The following is a 13929-nucleotide window of genomic DNA, read 5'->3' on the forward strand; positions in this document are numbered from 1 at the left end:
CTCCAAGTAGGGTGAATACAGTCCAATGTTTATTATTCGATTTTGTCTAGTAATTTTTATTAATAATTAACTTTGATATTTATTTAAATGAAGGGCATGTGCTCTGGAAGGTGTCAATACAGTCCCTATGGGCTCTGGCTATTGCATGCCCCTGGAGCACCTCGCCGCCACCTGGCCTATTCTATACTCACTTGCCATCATCATCTCCCGATCCGAGTTCAAAGATTCTTTGACCTCCAAGCTCTTCCAGTCTTTTATCTACATATTTGCCCATGGCATTAAAGTGTTCATAAGTCTTGTTTCCAAGGCCAAAAACCTAAGAAAAGTGAAAAAACATTGTGAAGTAAATGTGATAAAATACAAAAGACTTTAGAATGGAACCAAAAAGTCCAAGCTTAATACCACTTTGGTACATGTAAATACCTAAAGTCTACAGCCAATTAATTCACATCTGTATGTTTATACCTTGTATGTGTATGCTAGGAGCAGAAAGCAACAAAATACATTCCCATAATTCCTTGATGGTGTCCAAGCACCTCTCTCAATGCCTTCCATGACATGGGATGTGTCCTGCGTCATGTAGATAACCTTAACCTTGTATGAAATGTGATTTGTTCAGCAGTTATGGGAAAAACATAGGATCAGCAGGAAATTTTCAAACAGATATATATTAAAAGTTTTAAGTACAGACTGTGTATAAACAGTAAAACAGTAAAACGTTTCCCACTATATATCCCCTTTAACAATAGCACTCACTGCAAAATTTAGTCCAGAAAGATCAACATCTGTTTCTTGTAACCAATCATAGAAGTCCTGAGCATTATCTGTAGGATCCCCTTCACCATATGTAGCCATGCAGAACACTGCCAGGGAGTTTTCGATCTCTGTAAGCCGACTAAGATCCGCCTGCAGAATGAAAAAAAAAAAAAAATTTAGTATACTGTACAATCAATAAACGCATACTAAATATAATCCCTAAAACCGGCAACATCTGTTATTGAGTAACAAAGGGGGAAATTAAAGAAAATCTGGAAATCATTTGTCAGAAATATTCACAGAAAGGCATGGCATTCTGCATCTTGAATATCATGGACACAATTTCCCTATTCCCAGAATATTAAGACGTCCACAAAATTAAAGATTGCCGGGGAATCAGATTCTGGCAACCATAATGCACATGATTCCCACACCACACCAACGAAGCATGCTAAGGATTTAATAGAGTATGAAGAATGGTCGAGTCTAGCTTCTATTGTCTGGTTGGCTTCTTTAACATGAGAATAGGTGGCTATTGCAGAGCTTCAAGCTGCTTTTAATAATTCCTATTAGCTGGATGCACAGTCCTTTGGAAGAGCTTTGTAACCGATTAAACATGCATTAAGTGGCAGAGGGAAACTAGACCGCCCAAAAAAAAAAAAAAAAAAACCAAAAAAAAAAAAAAAAAAAAAAAACACACATGTCCCCAAGTAAAATAACCATTACACAGGGGAAAATGGTTAAAAGTAATGTACCCGAAGTGCCAAAATTTCCCTGAAATATTTAAGAGTCTCCCATTTAACATAAAATTGTCAACTGGATAACTTCTTCCCCCTTGTTCATATAATACCAACATAACCCAAAGCTCAAATTGTACAAGTCAATTCTGAAGAAAACTAGAAAATTGCTGATGCATAATTGAGTGCAAAACTTTATGAAAGTCACAATAAAATATATAAATAAATATAAATACCCTGCAATTTATTACATCTTTATTAGGGGGGTGAAAGTGTTGGTAAGCAGTTCTGGGGTTATGTACAAGATGGGTTCTTTAGGTTTGTACTTAAGTTGAAGTCGGAACAGGTACCTCTGACAATTGAATTTTCATAAATTTGTGCTAACCTGGGAAGGACTATCAATAAAACTTCATTACAGACACCTTTCAGATGATAATTGCAGCTTGGGACTAAAATAAAGCACCCAGAGTGTCGCCAGAGAGGTCTGTCTGTAAGTTAGGTGTCCTTAAGTCTGGGACCACCTGCATTACATTATGAATGACTTCTTGTAAATATGTTGTAAAAGCATATAATGATACATGTCAAATAACATAATAGGAATGTCATAGCTACGGGCTTAGATTGAATTCCACACTTAAATGATGTGGTTGTGGTCTCTCTCAATGGAAAGAATATCTATGGAAAAGAAAAAAAGACTCAAAAAAGCTTTATGAAGCTGTATTCCCACATGTACAGTTTAAATTGTGTGATCACAATAGTTTGAGTTCATACATATTCAATATTAAAAAGTGCTCAAACTTGAAAAAGATACGGATAAGGCTTCTATTACATGACCAATAACAATAAGCTAGTAGTGAATGCTGGTGCCCACTGACCTACATCGCTGATCAGGTGGCAGTAATATGGAATAAATACCTGCTGAAGAGGAATGATTTGGGTCATGTCATTTACTTACTAGAAAGTATAAGTGGAAATGGTCACAAACTCGCTCCAAACCCTATGAATACCACACTCACCATTTCAAATTCTTCAGGGTCCGCTGCCATACCACGCATACCATAGCGGTGTGCATCCTTCGCAAGTCGATTAGCAAATTCTTCTCCAGTTCCAGTCTGAGAGCCATAGAATACCACTATGTTTTTGCCCTAAAAAAATGGATGTTAAGGGGGTCAAAGACATTAAAGAAAACTATTTACAGCAGATTTAGTCAACAGTTTTTTAGCCGTATATATCTGAGTATAGGCAATATTAAAGGATAAGTTTAGTACATAGGGCATTGAAGTCTTAACGTGGCTCCATTACAGCAGTCTATCTTATCTCTATATTACTATGCTGCTGAATGTTAGCCATTGGTTCCTGGAAAAGGCTGTATCAGGCGGGGAAGATGCTGACTACAAGGTTTCTCAATGAAATTAGAGACAATAGTCCATAATACTATCAGCACTTGTGTCACACCTCAATGTGGTATCTTGTACTTTAGCTACTGACTTCAAAATGCATCATTCCATTAGGGTTACATCTATACATTTCTGTCTTCAAACGTATGGCCACTCTTAAATCAAGCTTCTAACTAGAACAAGCTATAACGTTACGGCTTTCCAGATAAGGATTAGAAGGCCAGTACCAGGGACATGAAAAAGCAGCAGACCAAAATTAATTAATGGGCTCCATTTGGGTAAAATGTACTTCTGTGATGTTAATAGTATAATTAAAAAAAAATAAAAAGATGTTATGAAAAAGCTTACCGTCTTTTTCATCTTTTCCACAAAACTGCTTTCGCGAGAGCTGGATGTTCTGCAAGTAAGAAAATAAAAATTTTAATTGCAGCATTATTTCTCTACAGGAAAAATGTTGCCAACTGCACCTGGCCAATATCCTATATGCAGTGGCCAATGAGCACACAATCTCAAAGGTCATTTTGTGAACACTGACCAATGGATGGCATGGGTGTTGGCTGACCGCAGTCAGCTCTACCTTATACAGCGTTTACCTTATAATCATATGGCAATAGACAGAGATAACGCCACTATACTATAACTTGGGCTGTGAATCAGATTAGCTGCTTGTTTATTTAAAAGGTTCCATCAAATCACCAACCAACAACCATCTACTAACAATAAATGTACAGCCCTACCTACACTGTCACATAACTACTTTTATATTATTGGGAGGAGCCATTGAGATACTTCCAATACTATATCAGATCTAATAGCCCACTGGGACTATCAATTCAATATTAGCTCTATCTGGGATTATTTAAATGGTGCTATTCACTTCTAGGATTTTTGTCTCCATGCATACTGCTGACATCACTATAGGTGTTTACTGATATAACCGGACGTGCTCTTAGGCAATGTGCTTTAAGCTTTATTGACGGAAATAAAACCTACAGAATCTTCATATATGGATAATTACCAATACTCATTCGAGGGTTCATTGTGTTTTTAAAACAGTTTGTTTATTTACCATAATTCCACCTATTTTTACTAGATTATTAAATAAAAGTTACATTTTAGTGTTAGGATATGGGGTAAAATGACTGTTCCTTCAGTCCTTTGGTATAAATGAATTGCTTTAGTACCCTGCTGAACACTGGTATACCACAGAAAATTGGACCAAACATTGGTGTTACACTTTTTGTAACACTAAGGATTGATTTGAAGCCATGAGGCTGTTAACAGAAAAACAAAAGTAAGAAACAATAAATGGTTAACAGTGTAAAAGAATGGGGAGGATGTATGGTTGTGCAGCAGGTGCCACCATCATGGCCACTGCAAATATCCTTATAACCTTGCATAGGTAAGTTGTATGCATCCCTTAGGCTTGTAAGCAGTAAAGAATGCGACACATTACTGGCTGTAGTCTTTCACATTGTATTTGTTCTCCTAGTTCCTATGTAGCTGCAGTTATAAGAGGCCGTTCATTGTAGGAGATTGTATACGTTGTAGAAGGGACAAAAACATTTCTTACTTTGCAGGAACAGATTTTAAAAATAGTGAAAAACTGACACCATCAGTGAACTAGAAAAAATGGAACAAATATACGTGAACATGGTCCCAGAGTTGTAGTTGGCTCAGATATGATAAAAACATGAGAAACGTTGCATGACCATGACCTCAGTTCCTGCATTACATGCTTTAGCTACACTAAGTGTAGACAGAACATGTGTCCCAAGCCTTAGACACTAACAAATTCATGAAAATGCTTCTGTAACAGACTAAAAGCACATTTCTGAAAGTTGCCGACTCGTTTGTCAGATCAGCCAGAACAGCAAGAATAGGCTTGTAGAGGGAGAAAAAAAACCAAACATTATATAAAAGAGAAGTGCAGTGACTGAGCATGTCCAAGCTCAACTCCCTAAGAGACGAAACATGAGACTGTAGTTCTCACGAGCAGCAAGTTCAAATGGAAACAAAACCAAGAAAACCTGTCTCACTCCAACTTTCTGAACCGTATCAATGCCTTCTCCCCACAATCTGCAGTACACAGAGCCACACTCACCCTACTACAATGACCTCCTCTTGTGGGACAGAGCTAAAGCATCCCATCCTTAAAGAGTCCTTCTTGGTTTCCTACTCAGTAAAGGCTAGATGAAAGCAAATGAACTCCTAGATGCCGCAAGTACACGGCAGGGCAGATGTTGCTTCATTCTCAAGCGTTCTGCTTTGTCCAGTAAAATTAACAGCAATCATGAATACAAGATGATTGTTACAGCTATTGACTTGTCAACTGCGAGTATATTCCTCCAGAGAAAAGACTTCTTTGAGAGCAACTCTGGCAGCACAAAAGAAACAGAGGGAAAAAAAAAGAAGGAAAAAAAAGGGAAAAGCAAAAGAATCCTTCACATCTGGCAAGAATGAAAAAAAGAATGGGAAGGGAGAATGAAAGATCCCAAGAACCACTGCTTCTGAGCTCCCTCTCCACCCCTCCTCCTTTCTTCCTCTTCTTGCTCTTTATCTGTGTGGAACAAGTAAGCCCACACTCCCCTTCCTTCCGCCGCCATCTGGTTTCCCAGGAAACTGTTTTGTATCACAGACGGGATCCTCATACTCTTACACACATACTACTTTCCTGACTTTATATCCCAACATTAGAACAGTTAGTCCTTACTTCAGAACAACCCTGTCAGACACAAACCCCATCATGAAAACCTTGGTGTCATCTTCTGTTCAATGAGAATGATGTGTTTAAAGGGAACCCGTCATCAGAAAGTGGTCTAATAAACGATTACCAGTATGTTGTTTAGCAACTTCCAGATAATGTTTCTACCATGGTCCTGCATGGTTCCATCATCCACAAAATCAGAATGAAGGGAGATGTAAATTGGTAGTCAAGCAGGCAGAGAGTTCATGGATGTTAAGCCCTCCCTGCCTCAGAACGCCTCCTCCCCTGTAAATTGACATCAAGTACAGGACTTCTAAAGATCTGGTTCGTGATCCGGGTTCGTGATCCGGGTGCAGATCCAACAATTACAGTGAATGCGGCTTTCTGAGCACGATAGAGCTTGAATTCAGTGTTAAAATATCTGCCTGCTTTACACAACCAATTTATATTCACTCCAAAATTGATTTTCTGGATGATGCAACCACATGAAAGAAATCTAGTTTAGAAGGTATTCAGTTGCTTGACAACATACTGGTAGTGGTTTATTAGGTCAATTTCTGCTGACAAGTTCCCTTTAAAATAAGACTAAAATAAGCATACTACTAAACAAATGCAGCTACAACACCACACAGAATAAAGAAGACCACCTAAAGGTTATAATGTATATTTTATACAGATGCAAAATGCTGACCAAAAAAACTTGGAGCTTTAACATAATAGGATCATTCACAGGTAGTCTATAATAGGTACAGGTCACCTGTCGATATGTCTGTGCCATTTTGGCAACCAGAAGCAATAATAATACACAGACACTTTGTTCATGAGTCTGGTGTATGCACAAGGAGTTGCTCATCACAACACTGTGACCTAAGGCTATCAGCCGTGAGCTACCCGCTAGGTCGTGTGCATGAGGCCTAACTGACTAAGATTTTAGAGCCTTTGTGTTTTTAAGCTTTTATGGGTGACTGGTAGACCAGACCTGTCGCTTTAATATGATACCTTTTCATAGGTCAGCAGAGTATCATGACAGGTCTGCCCTAGGTTCACTCTTCTCTACACTGATAAATAAGATGAAGATGCTGGCCATACCTAACGTTTGACAAGCAAATGTTGGTAACCACCATAAAACAATAAACTAAGCGTTGCTTAACTATTAGATCCCTTGCTGGTTCGGGGTGCTATTTTTGGGTCTCCGTTTATTGCGTTGCAGGACTGAAACACATTGAAAAACTCTTTGGCAGCACAGTAGGCAGTGTCTCTTTTTGGAAAACTTTTCATCAAGTAATTGCAATTTTTAAGGGAATTGAAAGGCATTGAATAATAATAATTGAGACTATAAAAATCTGATGTGATAAAGGAAAGTGAAGAGCTCACTGAAAACAGCATGTGAATGCCTTATAAGCCAGCTTTTAGCATTCCCACATCCTGTAACATGAGCTGCCTTTTGTGAGCCATTTATCCCATTCTGCTCAGAAGTTCACATCTGAACCTTCCCCACTGGGCCTCCTCACCCAGAAGGAATCCCTTACACAAACATCTTAAACAGTTCTGCTCCACGGGAAAGCCAATGCTCCTGATCTGAGGACATGTCTCTGTAACACAAGTACCTTCACAGTTTAAAAGTTTGATAGATGTAAGGGTACACCATACAAGCTGGAAAAGACAGGTAAATATTGCTGTTACACTTATGTTATCTTGGCATGTTACGCGATTTATCATGGCTACAATGTATAGGAGAATGTTTAACAATCTGAAAATAGGTTTACATAGGTTAGAAAAAAAAAAAGCAACTATGGTTTCTATAATCTTGAACAAACACAGTGTCACACATGTCCATGGACCAAGTCTGGTGTTGATGTTCAGTCAATTTCCCTTTAGTAGGCAGAAACCAGGTTTCTAATCTTTAAAGGAAACCTTCCATGTGAAATTGTACTTCTAAGCTTCAAATACCGAGTACGAGCTCAGGGCGAGCTGGTGCCAGAGCATATTTTCGTTATTCTCATAAACCGATGCATTGCGGTTTAAACACTTTTGTCATCTTTATATGTGAAGCTGGTTTGCCGCACCGTGGTACGTGCTCAGCGCACCATGCGTGACGTCACTGGCAATTCCTATTTAGGCGCGCGCACGGTCGTGCGCCGAACACGTACCACCATGCGCCGAAGCTGCTTCACATTTACAAAAGATTACAAACCGCAATGCATCGGTTTATGAGAATAACGAAAATATGCTCCGGCACCTGCTCACCCCAAGCTGGTGCTCGGTATTTGAAGCTTAGAAGTACAATTTCACGTGGTAGGTTTCCTTTAACTATTATATAAATACAATAAACCAAACCTGACAACCAAAGGCTTGGGAATAACAAAAAGAATCACATGAACTTTTGGTCTACATTCAACATTACTGGACTTGGGCTATGATCATGTATTTCAATCATTTAATTTTTGTTCTACAGAACTAGTTAAAACTACTTCTCATACATGTAGGCTAAAAACACTGGGCCAAACACAGTGCCAAGGATGGACTCCTTGTATCAGTATGCTGCTCAGAGTCCAATCCCCTGAACGGTTTTGGTCGGTGAAATCCAGCAGCTGCATTTTCCACGATTTACAGCCATGTGTTGTTAGCATTAAGGGAAATCTACCATCAACATACGTCATGATAAACCAGGGACACTAAGGCTCCTTTCACACGTTCACATGTGCTGGAGAGCGCTGCTCATCCTTCCCCTCTCCATAGCATAGCACGGCAGTAAACATGCTCAATCTTTTCCCTGTGCACAGTATGTGCTACACGTGTGCGTGCACTGTACGGTCATTGGAATATCATGTGTGATTTTGATGGTGCCCAGACACTACCATACCCCACCCCACTGTTGTCTGGCTTTACAGAGTGTTAATCTCACCATACCCTGCAGGAAGAAGAGGGGAGGGCGAATATGCGCAACAGTCTATAAAGTCAGATCACAGAGGGGATAAGGTAGTTCTCATTAGCATAATTTTAAATATTGATGTTGAAAGAAAGTAGGCCATGGATAACAAATATAAGATCACTACGGTCACAGTGCCTGGGTCTATGAGAAAGTGACTGGTATATCACGCTGGATTTTGATGGTAGATTTCCTTTAAACCAGTAAAGGATTACTGATGGTATACTGCCCTTAATTACATGTTCGTTACCAGGATGGCATTAGAGGAAGACTACTTATGTATCCGTCTGGTTGCCAAGGAAGTCTTCTTGCGCATGTGAAAGACTGGTGACGTCACTAACCAAGAGGGAACAATGGGCAAATATTGAGCGGCTGGGGGCATGAATAATTAAAGGTCACCTGTCATCAGGTCTGTGTCACTAGTCCTGTCACTACTACCTGTTGGAGCAGCTCACAAGGATCCATCCCAGCCTTTATCTAGTCAATTCATACATTAAAGGACACCTGTCATCAGGTCTGTGTCACTTGCCCTGTCACTACTACCTGTTGGAGCAGCTCACAAGGATCCCATCCCAGCCTTTATCTAGTTATTTCATACATTATTCATTGTAAAATCATCTATTCTTTATCATGTAAATGAGGCTGGTCACATGGTCAGAGGCAGTGATGTCACCCCTGTTCCCCCTCCCCTCTCCTCCCCCTGCTCATGTCTGTGTATAATGTATAGTAAAGCATTGCTAGTGTGTGTGCTGCATCTGCTGACATGCTGCATCCTCCTAATATACAGGTGAGACACACAGACATCCGCTACACATGAATCTGACATGTTCTGCTGTAACATGGCTGCCTGGAGCTGCTGTATCTCTCCTAAACACACACACATGCACACACAGGCTGCAGGGGGCGTGGCCACCAGCACCAGGAAGCACATCATTATACAGCCTCACATCATTATACAGGCTGTCAGTCATGCACTGGGGGTGTGGCTGTGCCTCCCACTCATGAATAGAGTGGACAGCTTGAATATGCTAATGCTTCATTGGACATTTCACAGGTCATTTGCATACAGCTTTAGGACCTCATTGCTTAGGTTTACAGGCATGTAGAGGGACAATGAAGGGATAGAGGCAATGCTCTCTAATGGCAGTTTATGAAAATATATTTAGTTTAGGGGGGTTATTTTGCATGACGGGTTCTCTTTAATCATTGTAAAATCATCTTTTCTTTATTATGTAAATGAGGCTGGTCACATGGTCAGAGGCAGTGGTGTCACCCCTGTTCCCCCTCCCCTCTCCCTGCTCATGTCTGTGTGTAATGTATACTAAAGCATTGCTAGTGGCTGTGCTTTATCTGCTGACATGCTGCCATTCCGCCTAATACACATCTGTGAGACACAGACATCAACTACACATTAATCTGACATGTTCTGCTATAACATGGCTGCCTAGAGCTGTTGTATCTCTCCTATACATACACAGGCTGCAGGGGGCGCCAGCACATGGAGGAGTCATTACACCATTATATAGTCAGTCAAGCACTGGGGGTGTGGCTGTGCCTCCTAGTCAGGAATAAGCTGGACAGCTTGAATATGCTAATGACTCATTGGACATTTCACAGGTCATTTGCATACAGCTTTAGGACCTCATTGCTTAAGTTTACAGGCATGTAGAGGGACAATGAAGGGATAGAGGCAATGCTCTCTAATGGCAGTTTATGAAAATAGATTTAGATTAGGGGGGTTATTTTGCCTGACGGGTTCATCAGGCTCATTTACATATTTTTATAAAGTTGATTTCTCCGGAATACAGTAGTTCATGAAAAAAAGAAAAAGGCGGCTTCCCCTAGTAAAGGTTACGAGCATGTCAGTGAGGGCAGTCTACCATCAGCAATTCTGATGGTAGATGTCCGTTACACTGTATCCGTCACCAATTTATGAGGCATAGTATTTGTTGTGAGGCAAGTGTCGAGCTTGCCATATCAGTTACTAGGTGGACTAAACCCCAAAAAGCATTTGAAAAATCAGAAGATGAAAAATAGTAAAAGCTTCTGTAATTGATTGCTATAACTAACAAAGACAAGTTACATACAGTCCGTCACATTATCAAGGGTTATCATTATCATAGGCTGTGTGTTCTTCAGATAACATTGCTTTCATGTGGCATGTACAGCAACATAGGCTATAAAAAGCATCACAAAAAAACTGCATAACAACCTTCAAGTGCCCCTCAGGATACTAATAATTTCTACTAATGATCAGCTGCAAACATCTTAGAAGAGCCTCATTAGAACTACCTAGAGGACGAAGATTCTAGCAAATGACTGCCAGAACAGAGGTCCAAAAACATATTCCTACTCTATGACCAATTGTTCCATCAAATAGAATGGAATATTCAGCATGTCCGCAAATTCCAGCATGACCATGGTATCGGTGATTAAAAACTACACCACGCCAGTGACTCCTAGCAGACGAACGCAGTGATGAGGATGGTGATAAACACAAGAAAAGACCAATTAAAATGTTTTCATGTTGTAACCATTTTGGTCACAAATTAAAAAGGATAGTCTCATCCAGTATATATATTAGTGAGGTCACAAGGCGGTACACATGGCCAGACTTTAATAGCTTAAGGCTGCGTTCACATGTGGCAGTAACGAATGCATTTTCAAATGCATCGGAACAGCTGAGAAGAGGAGATTTGCCGATTACATAACTATTAACAATGAGTTTAAAAAACGCATGCGTTAAGGCAGCATTAACAAACATGTGCGGTCTCTTCTCTTCTCAGCTGTTCTGATGCGTTTAAAACCGCACCGCACCCCAAGATGTTATACACTACAGTGTACTTCAATTGTCAGGCACAAGAGTTATCCAGTTAGGAGCTACATTAACTGGAACACCTTACCGTATTTTTCGGCCTATAAGGCGCACCAAAAATCCTTTAATTTTTTCAGAAATCAAAGGTGCGCCTTATAGGCCAGTGCGCCTTATATATGAACTTATACAGAAATGTACTACAGACAAGATGTACTGTACATTTACCAGTGTTTAATAGCTCCATCCCCAGAAATTTCCTGCACCTCCCCACACAGTATACAGGGTCCCTAGCTCCTGAAGTGCCCTGGCACCACAGCTAACATTGTGCCCATCCTGCCCTCCCCTAGCATAGAGAGACCGGAGCTGCCATAGTGCCGACCACGAGGCAATCATCATCATCAGTAAACAATCCCCAATACCTGCCAGCCCTGTAACAGGGGAAAGAGAAGGAGCCACAGGGAATCCCACAGAAATCACACCCTGGCTGAGGAGGGAAGGAGAAGGGGCAGAGGGAGACCGCTTAACCCCTGCTGCATCACCCTGCATTAACCCCCAGCAGCCCATACCTCTGAGATCGAAGCTCTCTGACACGCTGAAGACAAGTTTCCCTGGAAGTGTAGCTGGCTTGTACTGTGCACAGGTCTGCCACCTGCTGGTCATTTTTAGGTACTGCATTTGATCCTGCGCCTTATACTCCAGTGCGCCTTATTTATGAACCTAGATGTCTTAGCAGGCATTTATTAGAGGTGCGCCTTATACTCCGGTGCGCCTTATAGGCCGAAAAATACTTGTGTTGTAATTCTCCAGGATTTGTGTAGACAGGGATAAAAAAAAAAAAAAAAGGTGTAGCGGCCAGAAAGGGACAGATCATAAGGGCTAAACTCTTATACCAGAAGTCCTCCTATTATTTTTTTACTTCTGCAAAATCTTTACAATTTTACGGTCACCAGAATTGTTCTGATGTAGAGAATAAAGGTCATCATGATTATACATTTTAGTGTTATAATGGAGCACTCTTCTCATAAAAAAGGTTAAAATAGTTTTTTTTACATATGCCATTAAAATGCTAATAAACCCTATATAAAGAGCCCTCAGACGGTAGATGTCCAACATTAGATGCCCGTCTGTATGCACTAACTGGGGCAGTTTTTAGGGTAAAAAGTATATTAGCCCAGAAAATAACTGACGTCACCGGAGCACCTCTTGACTTCCCTGGGTTTTAATTTATTCCGATCCCTCTTGCTGTAAGCCTACTGAGGAGCTAGAAAAGAGCGCACGCCCCGACTCTGACATCACCGACCGGCTCCTAGCTCCTCGGCCGGGAGCAAGAGTAGGCTTACAGCAAGGAAAGGGGAGGGAATGAATTAAAACCAGAACCAGGGGAACAAGAGAAACCAGAGAGGAACTAAGTCTACCTCAGCCTTCCTTTATACACCAAAAAAACTGTCCCAGTTCGTACATATAGAAACGGCATCTAATTCTCAGTCAAACTGATGGTACATGTCCTTTAACCCCTTAATGCTGAGACACTTTCGTTTTTCCATTTTTCACTCCCCACCTTTAAAAATCTATAACTTATTTTTCCATTTAAAGAGCTCTGTGACTGCTTGTTTTCTGCGTAACAAATGGCACTTTATAGTGATGGTATTTAATATTCCATGCCATGGAAGCAGGAAAAAATTTCCAAATGCTGTAAAATTGGTGAGAAAAACACTTTTGCACCGTTTTCTTGTGGGTTTGGATTTTACTGCTTTCACTGTCCGCTCCGAATGACATGTTTACTTTATTCTTTGGGTCAGTACGATCACGGGGATAACAAATTTGTATAGGTTTTATAATGTTTTCATACATTTACGAAAATTAAAACCTCCTGTACAATTTTTTTTTCATTTTATGTGGCAATCTTTTCATACTTGTACGGCCTTTTAATCACTTTTCAATGAATATTTTATATTTATATATTTTTTTTTTCAAAATTTTCGACTTAGGGTGTTATTTTCCGTTACGGAGTTAAACGCAGTGAAAAAACATTATTATATTTTGATGGGCATTTTCCAATGTGGTGATACCTAATGTGTTTATAATTTTTACTTATACGACTTCTAGGGAAAGGAGGGTTGAATTTTTAGGTTTTTTTAATATAATTTTTTTTCCCCCCCAACTATTTTTGAGACCCCTCTACTTTAACCCTAGGTCAGTGGTGGCTAACCTATGGCACTGGTGCCAGAGGTGGCACTCAGGGCCCTTTCTGTGGGCACTCAGGCCATCACCAGAGATGTCTCCAGGTATCTTCCTGCAGTCCCAGATAGCCCAGGACTTGCTGTGCACAGAGCTATTTTAAAGTGACAGCTCTACCTGGGACTACTGGAGGAGTGGGAAGGTGTGGACAGATCTGGATCATCATTGTAGCTCCTGCTCCGGCCCTGACAATTCTTCCTGTTTATGGGACCCTGGAATGAAGCTACAATGATCATCCAAATTTCTTCTATTTTCTGCTTTATTGGTGTCCTCAGGGTGCTGGTATCAATTTAAGCTGGGACAGAGAAGGGAGTATAAATCACAAATTAAATTTCTGTGTTGGCACTTTA

The 13929-nt window shown here is 40.4% G+C and overlaps 2 protein-coding genes across 5 annotated transcripts in view; both read right to left on the reverse strand.

Moving 5' to 3' along the window:
- MDH2 (malate dehydrogenase 2) overlaps positions 1-13929 on the reverse strand; it is a 313892-nt gene that overhangs the window by 83886 nt on the left and 216077 nt on the right. The window lies entirely within an intron of this gene.
- POR (cytochrome p450 oxidoreductase) overlaps positions 1-13929 on the reverse strand; it is a 35576-nt gene that overhangs the window by 11125 nt on the left and 10522 nt on the right. For 3 of the 4 annotated variants that reach the window (XM_072136365.1, XM_072136364.1, XM_072136363.1), the window contains exons 3-6: positions 3239-3287; positions 2510-2638; positions 757-906; positions 192-316 (exon numbers count right to left, since the gene is read on the reverse strand). In XM_072136365.1, coding sequence (XP_071992466.1) covers positions 192-316; positions 757-906; positions 2510-2638; positions 3239-3287 — 453 coding nt within the window. Of the gene's footprint in view, positions 1-191; positions 317-756; positions 907-2509; positions 2639-3238; positions 3288-4994; positions 5170-13929 lie in introns of those variants that run through there. The other variant, XM_072136366.1, reaches the window with a different exon arrangement.

The sequence above is a fragment of the Engystomops pustulosus genome, chromosome 2 (genome assembly GCF_040894005.1).
Source record: "Engystomops pustulosus chromosome 2, aEngPut4.maternal, whole genome shotgun sequence".
Taxonomy (NCBI): Eukaryota; Metazoa; Chordata; class Amphibia; order Anura; family Leptodactylidae; genus Engystomops; species Engystomops pustulosus.